This window comes from Myxine glutinosa, chromosome 9, assembly GCF_964187855.1.
Source record: "Myxine glutinosa chromosome 9, kmMyxGlut1.1, whole genome shotgun sequence".
In the NCBI taxonomy this organism is placed as follows: Eukaryota; Metazoa; Chordata; class Myxini; order Myxiniformes; family Myxinidae; genus Myxine; species Myxine glutinosa.
The window spans coordinates 28,499,180-28,522,950 of record NC_136269.1 but is presented as its reverse complement, the minus strand read 5'-3'; the positions used below and the strand labels follow the sequence as shown (position 1 = coordinate 28,522,950).

General features: G+C 41.9%; 1 protein-coding gene across 2 annotated transcripts in view; it reads left to right on the top strand.

Annotated features, from left to right (window-relative positions):
- The window catches only part of DPP3 (dipeptidyl peptidase 3), a 264,499-nt gene that overhangs the window by 196,106 nt on the left and 44,622 nt on the right, over positions 1-23,771 (top strand). For both annotated transcript variants that reach the window (XM_068129393.2, XM_068129392.2), the window contains exon 15: positions 11,410-11,530. In XM_068129393.2, the coding sequence (XP_067985494.2) occupies positions 11,410-11,530 (121 nt within the window). The remainder of the gene's footprint in view (positions 1-11,409; positions 11,531-23,771) is intronic.

Here is a 23,771-nt window from a genome sequence, read left to right as displayed (position 1 = left end):
AGCATTGGCCAGATACCCTGGTAAGTTGTCTGTCAGCCTGTCACAAGCAGGGTCATGCAGAAGTTAAAATGAATGTCTTGAGAATTCATATTTCTTTTTTATTTTTCTTGCTCCTTACTGTACTACTCGAAGTCGAATCATCTAATCATGAACCTAATCCTAGATATGTGACTATTTTAAAACATACCTATCTTCCAGACAGAGCCCGGAAGTTGTATCGTGCACCTGACAATCGCTACATGAACCGACTGAAAAGAAGCTTCATGGAGACAGCAGTGAGCCGAGGAGATGCCTGGGGAAATGAGGTCGCCGGTCGCCTGTCTGGGATTGTAGATTTGGTAGCAGAAGAGGCACTGTATCATCTTCGGTGCAGGACCCTGTTCGAGCACCCAGTTGAAAACTCTAAGGTATTGACTATCGAATAAATGAATGAGCCCTTTGGATCTCTGACTGATTTTTTAAATTAGACTAGAAGTCCATGACTCCATGGATAATATTATTGGACTTCTAGTCTAATTAAAAAATCAGTCAGAGATCCAAAGGGCTCATTCATTTATTCGATAGTCAATACCTTAGAGTTTTCAACTGGGTGCTCGAACAGGGTCCTGCACCGAAGATGATACAGTGCCTCTTCTGCTACCAAATCTACAATCCCAGACAGGCGACCGGCGACCTCATTTCCCCAGGCATCTCCTCGGCTCACTGCTGTCTCCATGAAGCTCCTTTTCAGTCGGTTCATGTAGCGATTGTCAGGTGCACGATACAACTTCCGGGCTCTGTCTGGAAGATGGGTATGTTTTAAAATAGTCACATATCTAGGATTAGGTTCATGATTAGATGATTCGACTTCGAGTAGTACAGTAAGGAGCAAGAAAAATAAAAAAGAAATATGAATTCTCAAGACATTCATTTTAACTTCTGCATGACCCTGCTTGTGACAGGCTGACAGGCAACTTGCCAGGGTATCTGGCCAATGCTCCAACGTTGATGCCTTCGTTACAGAGTATACAAACATCACGGTAGACAAGGTGTACTGATGGGGTTTTGGACTTGGAGCTGCCGGCACTTGAAGTACTTGACCCAGAGAATACCCGTCGTCTTTTCATCCTGCCTGACCTTCGGTCCTCCTCGTCTTGTCCTAGGGAATGGATTGTGTAGAAGGTAGTTTTGGTTTGTTTTTCTTCATTTGCAACATCACAACTTATAACAGATTGGGATCGAAATCTCTGCAAGTGGCTACTTCTTCTGAATGATAATCTAAAAACTTACGATTAGCAGTTGCAGTTGCAGTGGATATACTTTTCACACGATTGTATAACTCGGTTCTGCAATCCAAATGATATCTCAACTTGGGGTCATCTCCGTTTTTCCAGTCCTCATTTAGTCTCCTGATCAGCGCCGCATCGTCCACGCACTCAGAATATGATAACATCTGTGAGTGGCCTTTTTGGGTGACTTTTGACAGCTTCTGCATCTCAGTCCCAGGATCATCACAGATGAAACACCTCAAGCCATGGCCAAGTGCAGCTATTACATCCCCTTCCATACTGAATCAATTGAGAGGTCTCAGTAGACACCTATTATTGAAGCAAGATAATAATTATTACATTTCTGGCCAAGCTATGACTTTATCCACAATTTTCACATTTTAGCGGCCATTTTGGACATCATTTTGGCCACCATCTTGGATATAAAGCAAGATAATAATACAAATATGCTTAGCAAGAGTTCACAATTGTCCTAGAACAATATTTTTGTGGTTTCTTCCCCATATTAAGTATTAAATTTCTGGCCAAACTATGACTTTATCCACAATTTTTCCATTTTGGACGCCATTTTGAATTTTGACTTTTCCCCAAGGATTTGGGAAGGAATAAATTGAGAGGTGTTTGTAGACACCTACATGAACACATTGGTGAAGAAAGCTATTGGTAAGCAATTTTTTCACAGATTTTTCAAAAAAATTATAAAATGCCCTAACTCCTCGGAAAACTGTTTTACTCGTTTTAGTTGTTCTGTCAATTTTTCGTCATTTGGCGAGAAGAGCTTTAAATTATACCTAAGTTGTTGACACATGTATAGTAGATGTGTTACCTTTCCTATTTCTTTGGATGTTCATCTCTTGGTTGTTCGTGTGTATCCGTGTCCTTGTTCATTGACGAGTTTACTGAGTGGGTCCAGAGCCAGACAAAACAGAAAAGGGGAAAGACTGTCTCCCTGGAAGATTCCACGCCGTATCTTCACATCTGGTATTTAGATTTTTCCTTCTGAGTGCTGTAATATCAATGTGGTATTCCAGAGCTTTATTGCTTCTTAATCAGTTTGATTATTTGGGGATCTATTTTGTATATTTGCATGCATTTTATCATCCACGAATGTGGGACACTGTCAAAAGATTCCTTATAGTCTATCCAGGCGGTGGACAATTTAGTTCTTCACATTTTGCAATTTTCAAATATGGCCTTGTTCAGTAGTAGGTGATCAATTGTTCCATAACATCTCTTACATCCCTTTTGTTCTGCCTCTAAACCTCCTTGCTGTGTTAGATGATGGAACCTCATTTCTGTGGTGATTCCTGTCAGCAGTTTTATGTGGTTGGTATGGTCGACATGTTATTGGCCGGTATTTGTGGGAAGTTGGGTTTCCTCCGATTTTGGGATGAGAAAGGTGTTCCCTTCTACGAGCCACTCATCCACTGCCTTTTCCTCGTGGATCAGTTCGTTAAATGAATGTACTGGCGTAGTGATTGTGAATAGCATCAAGTTGTTTTCGCCAAAAATTTGGAATTCCATCTGGGCCTGGAATTTTGAAGTTGTTTTGTAATTTTCTCTTCATCAATATAATCAATGGGGGCATTTCTTTGATATGTTGCTTCTTCTTTTCCAAGTTTGGGATCCATTCCACTTCCTTGTTATCTGCTTTTCGATCTTCAAAAATTCCTTTCCAGAATTTTTCCAGTTTTTCTTTTTCAGGGGGAGTTGACACATTCTGCTTTTGTTTCCCCAATTCATGGTAAAATCTCTTTGGGTTACTTTCAAACATGTGGTTTTGTTTTCTCCTGTTGTTTCCTTCTTCATAGTTTTTTTTTATCTTCCTTGCTATCATTTCTATTTTGAGTTTGTTTTCAGCACCCAAGCACTCGAGGCCTTTGTCTTAGATTTTCTGTTTGTTCTTTATTCTTTGGTTTCCCTTTTTAAGTTTTGGGTGTCTGTTTCCTTTCCTGAACTGTTGTATTTGTCCTACTACCTTCTGCAGTTGCTGTCTTTGTGTCTCTAATCTCTGTCTCCAAGGTGGAATTTGGTTTCTATTTGTAGGGCCTGGTTAGCTCACCTGGAACGAAGTTCAGGGGAGCTTATGCTATGGCGCGTTGTCAGTCCGTAAGCACTTGAAACTTTTTCTCCGAAACCGCTGATGGGATTGCGACCAAATTTGGCACAAATGATAATTGTTGTGTTGTGACTAAAGTTTGTTCACAGCATTAAAAAAAATCGGGATCTAATGGGGTTTACCAGGGTCAAAGTTGATCCAGGTTTGACTCCCCAAAACAGGAATTTCCTTTTTCCTCTGAAACTACACAAACTATTTTGATGAAACTTGACCACAGCCTTAATCACCCATGATCTTCCAATGTTTGTTCAAGGCATTAGAAAAATTGGGGTCTTAGGAGGTATATGGGGTTGGTTTGCCCCTCAAAATAGGTATTTTTTTGTTTTTTTGTTTAAAGTCTTATGATTATGTTAGTGTGGTTCTAACTGCTGGCCTGTCTTCTAGCAACCATTGAAATTGGTTTAAAACTAGGGCATTGCCCGTACTATATCTATATCTAAAATTATATCCCCCCCCTCTATTTACATGAAATGGTTTGGTCCAAAGCGAACGGCTTCCGGAGTTTGGTAAAGAAATCGCCATCGCGTGCACAAACGCGCAGGAAAGCGAATGAATCGCAAATTCGTTTTTATTAGTTTTAAAACATAGTTTAACGCCAACATAGTTTGCAAACGTGAAATAAATGAATACGCTCTCAAATGTGCCATCCGAGGCAGAGTGTGTCCGCCACGTTCGGCACACGCGATAGTTCGCTGCTCTCTGATTGGTTGAATCGTTTTTTGGACATAGCTCGGTAAGTAATTGTCCGATTAATATGAAACCTTGAAAAGGCACATCCTCGGGTCCCCAGCAATATACCTGGCAAGTTTCAAGTATATCGGACCGGTAGTTGTCGAGAAATCGTTGTCGCATACATACACACAGAGATTAATGGAATTATAGATAGATACCCTCAGTCGGTGCAGTATACTGTTTATTAGTCCCCTACCGGTGTAGACCGGAGGGGACTATAGGTTTGCACTCCATCCCTCCGTCTGTCAGTCTGTCAGTCCGTCACGCAAAGAACAGTTTTCCGGACTTTTTTTCCTAAACTCTGAATGCTAATGATTTCAAACTTGGGACATGGTTTCCTCATGATAAGTTACAGATCAAGTTTGAACTTCACGACGTTTCGATCATTTTTGACAAAGTTATGGCACTTTGAACTTTGGTAATTTCCCCAACAGTTTTCCGGACGACAGACTGCCGGTAGGGGACATGTCTTGCAGCGCAATACTCAGAATGCTTGTTCTACCAGGTGAGCGCTAGGGATATTGCCCCTATGTTTTTAGCTTACCTGGAACGAAGTTCAGGGGAGCTTATGCGATGGGGGGTCGTCCATCCGTCCGTCCGTCCGCCCGTCAGTCAGTCAGTCAGTCAGTCAGTCAGTCAGTCAGTCCGTAAACACTTGAAACTTCTTCTCAGAAACTGCGGATGGGATTGCGACCAAATTTGGCACAAATGATATTTGTTGTGTTGTGACTAAAGGTTGTTCACGGAATTAAAATAATCTGGGTCTAAGAAGGTCTACCGGGGGTCAAAGTCGATCCAGGTTTGACCCCCCAAAATAGGAATTTGCTTTCTTCTCTGAAACTACACACACAATTTCGCTGAAACTTGACCACAACCTTCACCACCCATTGATGTACCAAAGTTTATTCATGGCATTAAAAAAATCTGCCCCTTTGGGGGTATACGGGTTTCCCCCCAAAATAGGTACTTGCTTTCTTCTCAGAAATTACACATGCAATTCTGATGAAACTTGCCCACACCCTTAATCACCCGTGTTCTACCAAAGTTTGTTCCTGGCATTAAAAAAAATCGGGGTTTAAGGTGGTCTATGGGCGGCTTGCCCCCCAAAATAGGTATTTTCTTTTTTTCTCATATCCTACACATCCAATTTTGATGAAACTTCACCACAACCACCATCATCCGTGATGTATCAATGTTTGTTCAAGGCATTGGAAGAATTGTGGTCTGAGGAGGTGCACAGGGTGAGAGGCGGTGGGGCGAGTTGCCCCCAAAATAGGTATTTTTTTTGTTTGTTTATTTAAAGTCTTTTGATTATGTGAGTATGATTCTACATGCTGCTCTGTCTTCTAGCAAGCATTGAAATTGGTTTAAAATACCTTTAGTCAGTGCAGCATACTGTTTATTTTACCAGGTGAGCACCAGGGGTATTGCCCCAATGTTTTTTTTTCTTCTTCTCGTGTTGTTTGCCTTTTTTCTTGAATAAGTAGTGCCGCTGCAAAACAGACGATGATTTTGAAATCCTTATTCTAATTTAATGCTTGGTTCGCCTCACTAAGGTGTTTGTCCGTTTATTGTTTTCTATGCTATGGTGTTGGGCTAGCGGCTAGGGTGCCGGCTTAGGATCCCAGGATCCTGGGTTCGAATCCCAGTCGATCGCTGAATTAACGCCAGGGGGGTTGACTCAGCCTGTCATCCTTCCGAGGTCGGCTAATTGAGTACCAGTTCACTGGTAATTCCCTGTTTGTCGCTAAAGGCGGCAAAAAGGGTTGGCGTCAGGAAGGGCATCCGGCCGTAAAACATTGCTTCAAAAAGGGGACAAAAAAACAACAACAATCACGGTTCCCGAAAAAGGCCAACCCCCGCTTGCGGGAAAAAATGGCCTCTAAAGGTGGTTTTTTTTTTTTAAAATATGCTATGAAGTTTTTTTTTGTTTTTTTTATGCTATAAAGTTTTGGTCTTTCTCTGAGTTTTATCAATTTCATCTCTTCTATTTTGTTGGATAACTCTTCTTCAATGGGTAAAGGTTATGTTGCTCTTATGTTGCAACTTCACCATCCTCCTCTCCCTCATTCCGCTGCTCTCCGTTGTCTTTCTGCCCATCACCATCTGCCTTTTCCACTCTTTCCCCTTCGTTTGTGCCTGAGTCACCTGGTCTTTGTTTCTGAACTGGTCTTGACCCTCTTTCATGGGAACATTGTCATTCTTTCCTTTTGCCACACTCTTTGCCCGTCACCTTTGGACCGGCTCTATGTCAGCGTTTGCTCCCCGTCTAGTTGCACAGCCAAAACTTCCTCTCGTGCCATCTCGGCAAATTCGTATGTGTGTCCACACATTTGGACATTATTTTCTCCGAAAAACCACTGTTGAAACAAAAAAACGTGAAACTTGGCATATGTCATCAATTCCCCATCATAACGATATGATGATGTCATAACATCAGTTTGATGCCATAACGATGACTTCATCGGTGAAGTGCTATTCCAGCCATAATTACTTGCATTGAAATCCTTATCCGGAAAATCTGAAACTTCATATATGTGATCTATGACCTGATGTGAGTGAAGAGTTAAACTTATGACGTCATAACCCATGCCAAAAAAATGTGACATAATAGGGTGCATGCATGATATGGGTATATTGGCCATAATAACAGTGAGCCATAATGGTAGCGTGTTCAGTTAACGATGATATTTTTGTTCGGAATGAACTCGCAATTCGGAACTATGTACTCTACGATCTACGAGTGCCATTCTAGTTATAAAATAATTGTGATTAATAAAATATGAGCAAGTTACTATCTAAGCATAAAGCCAAACTAAAACTTCTGGTGTATAATATTCGGGTATGTCAGAGGTTGGGGTTTTTATTTATTACTTGCAAAATCGAAGATTTTTCAAGTATATTGGTCGGCTGCGTTTGTGGTTCTGTCTGTCTGTCTGTCTGTCTGTTTTTCTGTTTGTTTGTCACCGGCCTACAGGTCACAATTCTAAACCGATCGTCATGAAGCTTCACCAAGTTGTATAGGTCGTCCCATTTGAGAAGCCTATTGTTTTTGGGGTCAAAAGGTCAAAAGGTCAACATAGGCCAAACGTCACCAACTTTGCCAAATTTCTAAAATCCTCAATTTTCATGCGATTGACTTGAAATTTGAAGAGGACTTGCATATCTGGTCACTGAATTCAACCACCAAGTATTGTTGAGGTCAGCATAGGCCAAAAGGTCAACATAGGCCAAATTTCTAAAATCCTCACTTTTCATCCGATTGACTTGAAATTTGAAGAGAACTTGCCTATCTGGTCACTGAATTCAACCACCAAGTATTTTTGAGGTCAACATAGGCCAAATTTCTAAAATACTCAATTTTCATCCAATTGACTTAAAATTTGAAGAGGACTTGCATATCTGGTCACTGAATTCAACCACCAAGTATTTTTGAGGTCAACATCGGCCAAAAGGTCAACATCGGCCAAAAGGTCAACATAGGCCAAAATGTCAACATAGGCCAAATTTCTAAAATCCTCAATTTTCATCCAATTGATTTGAAATTTGAAGATGACTTACATATCTGGTCACTGAATCCAACCACCAACTATTTTTGAGGTCAACATGGACCAAATTTTTTTAAATCCTAAATTTTCATCCGATTGACTTGAAAATTGAACAGCATTTGCACATTGAGTCACTAATTAGGGAAACTAACTATTTTAAGGTCAATGGTCAACTCAAGGTCAATCTTACAAAATCATCATTTTTCATCTGAAAAATCGTCACTTTTCTTCCTGTTGACCTGAGCTTGGATCAAGATTGTCAATTTAATCTTGATGAAATGGACAATTTGCTGTATCAATGGAATTTTTTTTCTTGGGGGTGGGGGGCGGATTTTGCAAGTATCGTGCTCTGCATGACGTCTTCTTGTTTATTTATTGTTGTGGGACTGTATAAAGATAAAAAATAACTTTTTTGTTGAGCACTGCGATGTTTATATTTATCATTCTTATGTGCATGCACAGTATATGTTAGACGATGTACTAATCAACAAATTCACAAAGACTGTCCAGAGCCGATTGTGAATGAACCTGCTCCAAATGGTACCTTGCAAAATTCAGGACGATCTACACCGACTCCTTTTCCCTTGTTCATTAAAAATAAATAAAATAACTCGTCGTGCACTTGCCAAGCTTCCCTGCCCCGGCGTGACTTTCACCGCAAAACTGAAAACAAGCCGGCATCGTCTAACTAACAAGTCCAAAGCCGACGTTTGACTTTCACCGAATGCGAAGACAGTTTCCAATTGACCAGACGTTGGTGCTCTGGCGAAAAATGTGACAGGAAAGCATTACAACGTGCAAAATGGCTATCAGCACGGCCATTTATCTCCTCGTGGGTTGCAGTGCCTGTCAGTCGCACCTGAGCGATCAAATGCAACGAGTCCCGGCAGCAATATGACCACATCCTGATAACTAACCATCGTTTTTGACCCTCAGAGGCTCGTGTTTAGACTTGAAACAACCCAATCATGTTATTACAATTTACACAATCACGATTGCAGTTTTTTGTTTTTTTTAAAAGTGGAAGTCAACTTCATGTCAAACAAGGGAAATGCATAAAAATTTACTGTTTCACCAACAAATATTTGGGTATGTGGGAAACAGGAAATGCTTTCTTTCATCTTTCTTATGAGATACTCATGGAGGGCAGCAAGCAGCTACAGAATTAGAAATTTGCAAATGAGAACTGCCAACTCCATGCCCATCCCATGCAGTTACATTTTGAATCAATTCAAGTTACTGACCCTAACATTTGTTTTGTGTGGGATAAAAATAATTGAATCTTGTACGTTCACATTGCAAATAACACGATTAGCTTAGCACATGGTCCCTGGAGACAGAATTTGCTGCATAATTCGTTCATTCCTTGCGTTGCACTAGACAACAGTTTTAACTGGATCTGATTTCCGGAACGTGCCACCTGAGAAAGAAGCATTCTCCCAACTGAGCAATCCTGCTACTTCATTATATCCAACAAAACACATGTTTGAAAACTCTTCTCACTACATCCATTACTCATTGTGTGTCAGCGAAAGGGGACGCTGCGAAAGACCATAAATACGTCAGGAAATGCAACACTAATGGCACTGTGACCACAGGTCATTCACCTGGCTCTTGAAAATTTTAGCTATTTGTGCTTCCAAAAGGATTTCCTCCAGTTTTTCATCATTTTATGGATTCCCTATGCTAGCAAATCCTGCTGTGTTTTGAGGCTTTACACAGTGGGGGTTCATGTGTTGATTTAAACAAGGCACTCCCGGAGCCAGAAGGGGGCAAAAAAAAAGACTCCATCACATTACAATGAAAACCTCAGCAAAGGAAATACATTAACCCCTGGATCACAAGATGGTATCCTCCGCGTCTTACTTTCGATGGCTGGCCGAGAACAACCAGAAGTTGAAAGCCTTCATCCCAAACCTCCTCATCCTTGCTTCTCTTTGTCTAGTGCACATCTTCTTTCCCCTATATTTTACATGTCTTCACTTTGCACCTTTTACAACAGTGTAAATCTTCATTTTTCTAGCACAAATTGTTTTTATTATCTCAAAAGAAACCTATAAAGATAACACCTATTAAGTATTTCCAGAATTATTTTTTTTAGAAATAGAAATGGAGTGTTAGAGATGGAGATAGAGAACGAACAAGACATAACAAAAGGAACAGTAGATGGGGAGAGCGAGAGAGGGGTGGGGAGGGAGGGGGCGAGAGCAACAGCAGCGTTGAAGGATAAAATAGAGGGAGACTTAGACAAATTATAGGTGTGAGGAGGAATGCGAGCGAAGAGAGGATTAATGGGGCAGACAAGACAGGTACAGAAGCACACTCTCAGGAAGGAAAAACTTGAAATTTGGAAGGAAGTGGGCTTGGTTGTGAAGTCGGTGAGGGGGATTAATGGGGGCAGAAACTATCAAGGCTTTAGATGGGGAATGATCTGAGATGGTGATGAGCAGCTGTCTTCAATATTTTTGAGGGAGGAATGTGATTGAAGACAAAGCGGTGGTTGGTTCCACAGACGGGAAAAAGAGGAACTAATAAGTTAAGGTGATCAGTGATTTGATTTTAGAAGTTTCACCCAAAAGGGGTTAATGGTGGATCACATGTGCCCTGCAGAAACCTGAGAGGGGACAAAGCACAGAGAGCGCAGAAGTTTCAAGACCAGAAAGGAGGTGGTATAAGACAGATAGACCACCGACTTGTCTGCGATGGGAAAGTGATAGGCCAATAGAGTCAGCGTCAACGCTGGGAATTCTAATAATCTTGAAGGCCTTGGTTTCCATGGCGTCAAGCTGAGCAAGGTGTGAGACAAGGTAGCCAGCCAGCCCATTGGGGACATCAATACTCCATCAAGTTGTGGATGAAAGCCTTGTAGGTAGATAGGATTTCAGGTATGCAAAGGAAGGACTTTGTACGACAGCGGATGCCCATTCAGTGACTGCATTTTGAAGCCAAATTTGGAACTTGGTTTGCCCAAAAAAGATATCATGGCTGATAGTGAGGTCCGAGAGTTTGAGTGACTGAACGTTCTTGGTGGGTTTGGGGGGTGCATCCATACCCAACCATATCTCAGACATGTATGGACCGATCTTTTTCATACTTGGCCTAAAGCCAATACTTGATGACTTACATATGCACATCATTTTGTTTTGCGACAAAGATGACCAACTGGCAGCCATTTTAGTTGTAAGAAAAACCCAATGTTGAACACGTCCTCAACCATTTCTCGGACATGCATTTACTGATCGTGTTCAAACTTGGCACACAGATAATAAATGATGGGTTACATATGCGCGTCATTTATTTCGAGATCATATCCAAGATGGCCGACTGGCAGCCATTTTGTTACTTAAATGTGTCCCCAGCCATTTCTTGAAGATATGCATGGTCTGATTTTGTTCAAACATGATACAAGCACAGTACATTGTGGCATACACATGCACCTCACTTTATTTTGTGATCTTATCAAAGATGGCTGACTGGTAGACTGGCGGCCATTTTAGTTTAAAAAAAAACCCGATATTGATCACGTCCTCAACCATTTCTCAGACATGCATGGAGCGATTTTGTTCAAACTTGGCACAGATACAACATGAGAGTATACATATGCCAAGGATTTTGTTTTGTAATCTGACCAAAGATGGCCGACGGGCAGCCTTTAACTCCGTTAAAGGAGTTAGTACAGCAAAATTACTAAAATCATGCATGGGGGCTATGACATTTTGTGTCTTTTCTCCTTGTTTTTCAGAATCTTTGGTCATGAAGGACAACAGGCACAAGATGTGTGCTTCATTAACTGGCTGCATATGGCACGAGCTGGCGTCCAAGCATTGGAGTATTATACTCCTGAAACGACCACATGGAGACAAGTGTGTACAATACACACAGCCCACGCATTTATTTTTGTTTCTGATAATTTTATTATTATATGAGAAAAGGCATCGATGCCAGCCAGCATTGTATGACATGTTTAACAGAGAAAACGAGTTTATTGAGGAGATTTTATTATCCAGATGTGGAATTGGCAATTTGTTTCCATCTCAAATTGTTGATTTTAATGATTAATACAAAGCCTCTATTTTACTCTTCAACAATTACCAAAACCCCCTCCCCTCCTCCCCCCACCTCCCATTGCATACACCTCTTACATCCCCATCCCACTGCCACAGCAGTTTCAGATGAAAACCAGGACACTTAAACCTAATATAAACAACTATTTTTTACTTCAAGTCAAATAATTTGTGGGTTTTAATGTCTAATTCTGCCAGCTGCGATCTGAAGCTGCTGTGTGGGTCACACATAGGTTTGTGTGTGGCAGGTACCTCCTGTTGGTCGGAATCCAGGTGCCAGTGTTTTTTGTATGTACAACATCGAGGCTCATGGAAGAGCAAGATGACACAAGGTATGAACTGACAGTAGTATAGAAGCAAGCATTCTCTCAACTGAGCCATCATGATGCTTTATTATATGCAAGGGAATGAATGAACGGGAAAAGAAAAGAGGGGGGAGGGAAAGAAATACTGCAGCCTGCAAGTAAAAGGTAAAGGAATAATGGGATATTGAAGTTTGTGGTTAAGGACGTGGGGTGACATGGGATGGTGGTGCACCACCTGCTTCGGCGAAGCCCTGGAGGGAAGAGCGATTATAACACATCCTCGGTTAGGCGGTTCCACAAACTGGAGAAGCAAGATATGAAAGAGTTGAAGTGTGCAGTCTACCTGGATTTTGGACTTTTAACTAGGATGGAGTTACTGGAAGATATGTACATGCTGAAGTTGTTGAGGCAGGTTGGAGAACTGAGAAAGTAAACTGTCTAAACCAAGGGAGAGGCAATAAAAAAGAGAGGCCACCAACCTGCCTGTAATGTGAGAGCAGCAGACCTTAATTGTTCTTCGATGTCATCGTGGGAGATTCTAATAATGTTGAGAGCTTTGGAATCCATATATTAATATAGGAGAGACAGATGTGATATTGGGGGTCCCAGGCCATAGGGGAGAGCAATACTTCATTGGGTTACAGGCAAAGTCCTTTAACTTCCCAACCCATTTTTCCCAACACATTTCAACTTCAATAGTAGTGGTCCCTTTATCTGTGTGAGTGCATGCATTGTGCAGTTCAGTCACCATTCCTCGTCGGCAAAAGGCTTCTACCGTATCACTTCAATGCATAATATGTCAGTGTAATACTGTGCATTGATAGTTTTCCAATATTCAAACTAGAACGGCACTTGGTAGAGCGCATGCCACCTACCCAACTCGTACACCAGTTTTGTCATAATCTGTCCACAACTTTTTGAGATATTGTGTTAGATATCGTTTTTGGTCTGATCTCTCCATAGTGAAGAATCACATGTATTTAAAAAAAATTATCGGTTCTCGATCCGGATCTTCACTAAAATATAATCAATTTGTCGCTGTCTTGTTTCCCTACCTGTCCTGATTTCACAATCCCAACCTGTCCACCAAATTTTGTCTGAATCTGTCGACAACTTTTTGAGATATGCTGCTCACAGACAGACAGGGATTAAAACAAAACCTCTGTCCACCTTTGGGAGCAGAGGTAACTAAAACGGCATTTGGTCGAGAGCATATCTCTGCCAAGCCAAATAGTTTATGTTTTGTATCCCACTGATGGGCCATATATGGATACGGATTTGAACCAAAATATAATCGGCTTGTTCTCGTCACTTACCCAACTCATCCACCAAGTTTTGTAATAAGTCATCAACAACTTTTTGAAATATCATGCTATATATCATTTTTGGCCCCATTACTCAATAGTGAAGAATTATTTGAATAAATTAAACAATTCTTAAATTAAACAACGGAGCATCTTCTCTTCTGGATTTGGTTATGACAAACTTCCCTGAAAATGTCTGCTGCTCTTCTTCTGCTCCAATCGGCTCATCTGATCATGTGCTTGTCAAAGTGGACATCTATCTGACCATTCTCAGAGAGCCTCCTCAGCGTCGACGAGTCTGGCATTTCACTCAGGCCAACTGGCACGGTCTTCAAGCAGCCATCAATCATCTGGACTGGTCTCCCATCTCTACCGCCTCTGACATCAACTAATCCTGGGAATTCTTTCAAAGTAAATTGCTCTCTCTCATGCACAGATTTATACCATCTCGTCTTCAGTTGTCATACTCTTCCTCCCGTCCATGGTACACGGAATCTTGTGGTGAGGCTGTTGCCCTGAAACAACTTGCTTTCGTCTCCTGGAAAGCAAATCCAACGGAAGGAAATCTCATTTCCTTTCACAAAGCCCGAAACAAGTGTGTGTCCACCCTCAGGAGAGCCAGGAAACAATATCTCACCATTCTCAAGACCGAACTCTCTTATCTGTCTCCCTCTTCCAAATCCTGGTGGCGTCTGGTCAAATCTGTTTCTGGTGTTTGTTCCCCCTCCATCCCCTCCCTCACCTCAAACGGCTTAACGGCTGACTCCGCACGTGAAAAAGCTGAATGCCTCAACTCTGTGTTTGCCTCTAAATCTTGTGTCCCAAACCCATCCCTCTCTGTACCCACCGTATCCAGTCGTACCCAGCTGCTCCTGGACTCTGTGTCCTTTTCTCCTGACAAGGTGGAAAAGTTTCTGTCAACCCTCGACTCTGATTCTGCAACTGGTCCTGACGGCATCAGCCCACGGGTCCTAAAATCATGTTCTTCTGCTCTTTCACTCCCTCTTTCTGTTCTCTTCACCCTCTCTTTTGCTCAAGGTCATCTGCCATCTGCTTGGAAATCAGCCAACATCACCGGTTTGCACAAAAAAGGTGCAAAAACAGATCCCAGCAACTACAGACCAATCAGCCTTCTCCCAATTATCAGCAAAGTCATGGAATCCATCATTGCTTCAGATATTAAATCTTTCCTCTTCTCCAATGGCTTGATCTCTGATCATCAATTTGGTTTCAGACCTGGTCACTCTACTCTGGACATGCTGCTTCTGCTTTCTCAACAATGGATGGAGGTCCTCAACGCCAAACAGGAAATTAGAGCTGTCTCCCTTGACATTTCACGTGCCTTCGATACGGTCTGGCACCCTGCTCTGCTCACCAAACTCTCCTTCTTTGGTATCCATGGAAATCTCCACGCATGGCTGGCGGACTTCCTCTCTGTTCGTAGTCAACGTGTGGCCCTGAATGGGTTTCTCTCATCTCCTCTTCCTGTTCAGGCTGGAGTTCCCCAAGGTAGTGTTCTGGGCCCTGTGCTTTTTCTGGTCTTCATCAATGATCTCTCTGACTTTCTTGAAAATCCTCTCTATCTCTTTGCTGACGACTCTACTCTCTGTCGCTCCATTCCTCATCCCTCAGATCGGCAGTCTGCAGCCTCCTCACTCTCTGCAGACCTGGACAAAATCACAGACTGGTCAAACAAGTGGAACATGTCTTTCAATCCTGACAAATCTCACACTCTTACAATGTCTCTCCGAAAGGACCGACTGGACAACCCTCCCATCTACTTTCTCAACAATCCTCTCCAAGAAGTTCTGTCGCTCAAGCTTTTGGGTCTCACTATCTGCCATGATCTTTCTTGGGAAAACCACATTTCCAAGCTGGCCTCCAAAGCCAGTCGCCGACTGGGCATCCTCCGTCGTGCGAAGGCCTTCATTGGCACACCTGAGCTCCTCACCACATACAAGGCTTTCATCCGCAGCTCAATGGAATACTGTTCTCCCCTCTGGGCTGGTGCTCCTGCCTCACACCTTGCTCGGCTTCACGCTGTTGAGGCCAAAGCTTTCAGAATCATTGGAATCTCCTGCGATGTAGTCAACACCGAGGGCCTTTCACTCACTCACCGCAGGCAGGTTGGTGGTCTTTCTGTCTTCTACCGACTCCTCTCCGGCCTTGCTCCCCCAGCTCTCTCTGTGCTCTGTCCCCCCAATATTCCTTCAGGTCGCACAAGATCTGCCTGCAACCCTCTTATGGTTAAACTGCCAAAGTCTAGGCTCTCTGCTCACCTTCACTCTTTCATTCCCCTTTTCTCCCGCCGCTGGAACAAACTCCCCCACTCCCTTCAATCCCACTCCTCCCTCCAGGTCTTTAAAACAGCTGTTCACCACCATCTCTTATCTTCCCCCATCGAAAACCTTGATCTTTTCTACCCCCGGTAATTCACCCCAGAGTCCTTGCAGTGTTCATATGTTTTATTCCTCTCCCACCTCCCCCCAAGTCCTCCCGATGTCCCTGCTCTCAAATGTTGTGTTTGTGTCCTTCCCCCTCTTCCCCCTCTCTTTTGTGTCCTTCCCCCTCTCTCCCCATCTTGTCTGCCGCTCCCCTTGTTTTTTGTGTTTTGTGTGATTAATGTTAGCTCTTTCACGAGCCTCGATCTTGTACACAACAACAAAAAAAAAAAAAAAAAAAAAAAAATTCTCATATCTGGATCCGGATTTGGATCTTCACCAAAATCGAATCGATTCGTGCTTGTCACTCACCCAAACTGCCCACCAGGTTTCCAACGAATCCGTCCATTACCTTTTTAGATATTGTGGTATTTATTGGTTTGTCCCTATCACTCAGTGGTGAAGAATCGCTGAAAAAATTATCTGATCCGGATTCGAATTCCCACCAAAATTGAATCAATTCTTTCTTGTCGCACACCCAACCTGTCCACCAAGTTTTGGCCAAATCCGTCCACAATTTTTTGAGATATCGTGCTATATACCATTTTTTTGCCCAATCTCTCAATGGTGAAGAATTACTAAAATTCTCGGATCCAGATCCGAATTCGGATATTAACCAAATTCTAATCATTTCGTCCTTGTCACATACCCAATCTCCACCACATTTCGTCCGACTTTTTCCATCCATCCACAACTTTTTCAGATATCTTGTTCACAAACAGACAGACAACCAAACAAGAAATATGTCGTGCATAGCACGATACTTGTGAAATCCCAAATAGAAGTTGTTGACCTTTGGCCTATGTTTTCCTAAAAAATAATTGGTGGTTGAATTACGTGACGGGACATGCAAATCCTCTTCAAATTTCAAGTCAATCGGATGAAAATTGAGGATTTTAGAAATTTGTCAAAGTTGTTGACTTTTGGCTTGTGTTGACTTTTTGACCTTTTTACCTCAACATCAATAGGCTTCTTCCTTATGACCAACTCCACCATTTGGTGAAGTTTCATAAAGACTGGTTTAAAATTGTGTCCTGTAGGCGATTGACAGACAAACAGAATAACACACAAGAACCATCCAATATACTTGAAAAATCTTCCGATTTTCGCAAGTAAGAAATAGACAAAGACATCAGGCGGTGGCCGGACAGGTATGAGGAAAATGAAGAGAACCTTGACCTTTGTACATGGTCATTTTGACAATATCTTTCCCACCAGTGGCTCAGGAAGGATTTCTATCAATTAAAAATGAAGCATCTGATTTGGTTTTTTTTTCGATTGTTTATTTTCCAAATTATATGTTGCAAAATGTCACAGTAATGTTTCTGTAAGTCATAACCTTTCTAAATTCGTTTAGACATTTTTCTGTGTGATAGCGTTTTTTCTGTCCGATATACATATAATATGACACATTGTGAGGATCCGTAGTTTTGTATTTCTAAATAAACCTCTCTCAAGAAATATTAGAAAGTAACACGCCATATGCAATGCAACATATACCGGTACTTCTTCTTTGTATGAAACACCTTAAAACACGTTGTGAGAATTAAACAATGCCACATTGTTATAGGTTAAACCAATAACTGAAGGGCGATTATGACACTTATAACTGCCACAGAGATTCAACTGCGAATCTGTAATCCGCTGATGCAATATGACAACCATAATGTTTTATGCAAATTAAGTCACCGTGACCTTGACCGTCGATCAGCACAGCCCAAAAACAAACTGTTGTTAGGAATGTCGATGTTCAGTGGGGGTTGGCAATTTCATAACTATCTTGAAGCGTTTCCGAGTTATTGGCTTTTTGTCCTTAGAAAACCCCTATGCTTTAACATGGGCAACTTCATTGCCATGGAAACGACGTTATACGTCAACGGATTGCCGCCATTTTGGAAATGCGTCATCTGGCCCCCAGCCCCGGTAGTCAAATAACATTGACAGGCTCACCTTTTCCCCTTTGGATTCCTCTGGTATAGTTTGACAAAGATGGCTGAAAGCATTTCAGGAGTTATCGCACTCACAGACAAACATACAAACAAGAAGGTGTCAGGCATCAGGCAGCCTGACAGGTACGGCGAAAATAGTCAACATCACCTTGACCTTTGCCCTATGCCTATATAGTCAAATAACATTGACAGCTTCACATGTTTTCCTTCGGAATCCTCTGGTAACGTTTGACAAAGATGGCTGAAAGCGTTCACAAGTTATCGCACTCACATACAAATAAACAAACATACAAATGAGACAGACCGAATTATGACGAAAGCTGTTAATTTTCGTCATTACAAACAGACAGGGGTGAAAGCATAACCTGTATCCACCTTTAGTGGTGGAGGTAAAAATTCCAATTCTATATTATACCTTGAATGGCTAAATTCCAAATTCCTGCACTGACTACCACTGTGAAGGCAATGACAAACCACCCAGTGCAGTCCTTGCCATGTGGATGTTTTGGCAGCACCAAAGCTACCTCTGACAGAGCACCAAAAATAGAAGAACATTTGTTGATACCAGATGTTTATTCCAAAAGTTACGTCGTTCTGTAGCCATTTTTATTTGGGTGGTTAGTTGGGATTTTAATACACCCTTCAACTTTTTCGTTTTCAGTTACAATCATTTTCCAGGACAAATTTGGTTTCGGTGCCAAAAAAAACTTTTTTACTTCTCACAATTTTTAACCTGATGTCATTGTCAATACTTTTCATATACAATGATGTGCAATAATTTACCAGGACAAATTTGGTTTCGATGCCAAAAAATTATTTTTTACATCTCACAATTTTTAACCTGATGTCATTGTCAATACTTTTCATATACCATGATGTGCAATAATTTACCAGGACAAATTTGGTTTCGATGGCAAAAAATTATTTTTTACTTCTCAATTTTTAACCTGATGTCATTGTCAATACTTTTCATATACAATGATGTGCAATAATTTACCAGGACAAATTTGGTTTCGATGCCAAAAAATTATTTTTTACATCTCACAATTTTTAACCTGATGTCATTGTCAATACTTATCATATACAATGATGTGCAATAATTTACCAGGACAAATTTGGTTTCGATGCCAAAAAATTATTTTTTACTTCTCAATTTTTAACCTGATGTCATTGTCAATACTTTTCATATACAATGATGTGCAATAATTTACCAGGACAAATTTGGTTTCGATGCCAAAAAATTATTTTTTACATCTCACAATTTTTAACCTGATGTCATTGTCAATACTTATCATATACAATGATGTGCAATAATTTACCAGGACAAATTTGGTTTCGATGCCAAAAAATTATTTTTTACTTCTCAATTTTTAACCTGATGTCATTGTCAATACTTTTCATATACAATGATGTGCAATAATTTACCAGGACAAATTTGGTTTCGATGCCAAAAAATTATTTTTTACTTCTCAATTTTTAACCTGATGTCATTGTCAATACTTTTCATGTACAATGATGTGCAAAACTTTTCCAGGACAAATTTGGTTTCGATGCCAAAAAATTATTTTTTACTTCTCACAATTTTTAACCTGATGTCATTGTCAATACTTTTCATGTACAATGATGTGCAATAATTATAATTTACCACGACAAATTTGGTTTCCATGCCAAAAAATTGTTTTTTACTTCTCAATTTTTAACCTGATGTCGCTGTTGCTGTCAATACTTTTCATGTACAATGATGTACAATAATTTTCCACGGAAAGTTTCGTTTTGTTGCCAAAAAAACTTTACTTCTAACAATTTTTAACCTGATGTATACCACGTGATATTGCACATGATAAAGCTTATTTGCAAAGTATATGTGAAACCTGTTTGCAATAGTTGCATTGTTAACATTTGGTATTACTATTTACTTTTTGCATTCATTTGCAGATTTATTTTTTGGGTTTTATGAGAGTTAGAAAACCTCATTTCTTGCATCAGGTTTTAACAATGAATGCACGTGTGCACCGCTTTTAAATTGTAGCGTGACAGCTCAGAAGTTTGATTGGAGTAGCTGGTGCGCTGAATTCACCATCTTATTGAGACGAGCTGCGGTGGTGTCTCCACCTGTAAATCTCAAACCCAGATGGATATCTCTTTGTACTTGTGCTACTCCGCATCTGACAAACTATTCTCACGAGAGCGTTTGACTGCTGGAATGTTCGTCGTTATGAATATAGATAGCATCTGGCAAGGCAAGCTAATTTGTCACGCAGCTGGCTGAGTTGTCAGTTTTAATTGGCACCCTGAGAGAAAGCTGCTGTCCATTGTTGTCTGGAATTGCATGTGTGGGCTCATTTTGTGTTCGTCCATAAAGTACAATTTGCCTTAATAATGATAATGAGTAAATTAGCTCAAAGTAAGCCAATGCTGAAACTTCAACATGGGATTATGTGTTGTTGTTTTTTGGCTCATCCTTTTCTCGGCAGTGAAGTGTTAACTTTGTCGATCGAAGTTTTGACTCGGATATCTCTGGAGCAGTAAAACTCTTTTTTTTTAATTAAAAAAGCTTGAGGTTCTTGGAAGAGCTGAAAAGATGTCTGCTCACTTTCATCATAAAAATGTTAAGCTTTAGAGATTGCAGTTCTCAACTATGCACTCTGGGCATGTTCCATATGGTGAATGTCAGGATGTTCATTTGGTTAAATAGCGGATCTTTAGTTCAGCCATCTTCTTTTGATAGGTTTTTTTTTTTTAAAATATATTTTTTATAGAAGGTACTTTTCTAGTTTTGAATTCTCCCCAAAAATCACCACGTGCTGGCAATCACAGCAGGACTGTTGATGATATGTGAAAGACACTTTCTCCATTAACAAGCACTGTCCTGAGCTCTGGGAGAATTGATCAACATGGTGTGGGTGCTCCTTAAAAAAAAAATGAATGATCGAGGCCCATTGCAGAGCAATATCACAGAAATCACAAAGGCAATCACATGTTGACTGTGATATATCACAGAAAGGCAACAAACTGGCAATGGAGCGGTGGGGCCACTTTTTCAACAAGCAAGGATATGAATGAAAAAAAAAGGAGAGAAGAGGGAAGGAAAAAGACTAACCTGCAACTAAAGAGGGTTTGGTTAGGTGTGGAGAAAAAAGATATTTGTGGAGAAAAAAAAAGAAAATAAAAAAGGGGGAGAAGAAAGATCATGAGGATGGATGGGGGGTGGGTGGGAGGGGAGGAAGATGACAAAATTGGCGTGCATCACTTTGTGAAGCCCTGGAGGAAGCAATCGTACTGAACAGCATGTGGCAAGTGGTTCTACAAACATGAGGAAATAAATAGCACCGCAAAGCGGGCGTAACCCCTCAGCCCATGCATGGTGGAAACCAATTTCAAGATGGCTGCCGCGGCGGCCATATTGAAAACCGCAGCGCGGCCATTTTCGAAAGGAACCTTCCTCTACTCAACCCCAATGCACACTGCAAAAATGGATTTAATCGGACAAGCCGTTCTGCTTGAAATTGACGGAAACCAATTTCAAGATGGCTGCCGCGGCGGCCATATTGAAAACCGCAGCGCGGCCATTTTCGAAAGGAACCTTCCTCTACTCAACCCCAATGCACACTGCAAAAATGGATTTAATCCGACAAGCCGTTCTGCTTGAAATTGACGGAAACCAATTCCAAGATGGCTGCCGTGGCGGCCATATTGAAAATCGCGGCATGCCCATGAACCTTCCTCTACTCAACCCCAACACACACTGCAAAAATGGATTTAATCGGACAAGCCGTTCTGCTCGAAATTGACGGAAACCAATTTCAAGATGGCTGCGGTGGCGGCCATATTGAAAATCGCAGCGCGCCCATTTTCGAAAGGCACCTTCCTCTACTCAACCCCAACACACACTGCAAAAATGGATTTAATCGGACAAGCCGTTCTGCTCGAAATTGATGGAAACCAAAAGTTGACGGACGCCCGGATGGCTACCGTGGCGGCCATATTGAAAATCGCAGCGCGCCCATTTTCGAAAGGAACCTTCCTCTACTCAACCCCAACAGACACTGCAAAAATGGATTTAATCGGACAAGCCTTTCTCCTTGAAATTGACGGAAACCAAAAGTTGACGGACGCCCGGACGACGCCCGTGACGACAATACCCCTTAGCCCAATTTGGGCTGAGGGGTGAAAACTATAGGCGGTGTGCGGTAAGCCTATATTTTGGCAGTTTCACCAGTAGGGGGTTACTGGAATAATGCGTGCATCCTGGAGGAGCTGAGAAGGGTTAGAGTGCAGAAAGAACAGAGGGAACTAGACTGAAGGAGAAACAGCATAAAACAGAGGCCACAGAAAATTTTGTGATGTGGGAGCAACAGGCCTTGGAGAAATAAATGTGATACTCGAGCACCAGCCCATAATGGAGAGCAGTACTCCATTGATATAAAGACAGCGCTTGTAGACTGTGTGTAACTCTGATTTCCCAAGGCAAGACTTGGATCAATCGAGGATGTCTAGTCTGCGGCTGGCTTTGAACGTCAGCTTTGCTATATGGTCGGTCCTGGAAAGGTGATGACTGATGGTGAGGGCCTAGAAGTTCAGGCGACTGAACCTCTTCCAGTGGATGACGGAGATAGATAGGTGTGTTCATTTGATGATCATTCTGGAGCGATAGGGTGAGACTGAGATTTTCCAAGATTGAATGACATGTTGTATTTATCACACCAGAGTCTTATCATTTCCAGATCAGCAGAGAGAGAGAGAGAGAGGGAGAGAGAGAGAGAGAGACTTGGCTGCTGCCTGACTAGCAGAGGGTGAGGAACTGAAAAACACAATGTAGAATTGTCTGCAAAAGGGAAGATGGCTTTCCAAACATCGGATAAGTCATTCATTTTGATGAGGAGCAACACTGTGCCCAAACCAATGCCTTTGGAATTCTAGCCTCTGCTGGGAGAGTGGAGGAGAGGTTTCCATTGATGGCAATATGTTGATTGTATGAGTGGAGGAAGTCAGAAGTTCAGGAATTAAGACAGCCTCACAGGCAGAGAGCTTGGCAAGTAAGGCAGGATGGCTTTGCCATTGCTGTATTATCCCAACGCTTTTTGGAAAACAAAATGGGGGGGGGATATTGTAATCGAGACTGCCTGCCTATCTGCCTGTCTGTCCATCTGTCTGTCATGCAATCTCCTCCTCAATGGTTGGGCAGAAATACACCAAACTTGGTAGTTATGAGCAGCACATTGCAAGAAGATGCAAGAGCTTGAGACCTCACATCTTGCTCAGCTTGGCGCCGTGGAAACCAAAGCCTTTAATATTATTGGAATCTCCCACTCCGAAGCTGAGTCTATGGTCCTATCACTTTGCTATCACAGACAGGTCGGCGGTCTCTGTCTTCTACTGCTTCCTTTCTGGTCTTGCACCCTCTGCTCTTTCCATGCTTTGTCCCCCCCCACCCCCCTAGGTTTCTACAGGGCACACACTCCATAATCAACCCCCTTCTGGTGAAACTACCTAAATCCAGGATCACTGCTCATCTCCACTCATTCATTCCTCTTTTTTTCCTCTACATCCTGGTGATACAACTTCCACATCCTCTTCAATCTCACCCTTCCCTACATGTCTCCAAGACAGCTGTCAACCACCATCTCAGATCGTCCCCGATCCAAAACTATGATCTTTTCTACCCTCGTTAGCTGCCCCCCCCCCCTCCCTCCACATTACCCAACCCCAATCTCTCCACCTTTCAAATTTCCAGTTTTCCCCCCTGAGAGTTTCCTTCTATATCCATCTTGTCCACCCCATGCATCTTCACCTGCCCCCCATTCCTCCTACAACCATTGTCTGTCCACTTCCCTCTGTCTTGGCCTTCGGCTCTGCTTTTGGTGTTTCCCCCCTCTCTCTGCTGTTCCTTTTGTCCTGATCCTGTCAGTGTCCTAGTAATAGCCCCTCCACGAGCCTCGACTATGCATACAAAGATTGTTGGGATGGGTGTGGAGGGTGGTGGGGGGGGGGGGGGGGGAAGAGCGTTAGCATTTTTGTCACCTCCCCCTGCAGTGGGGTCA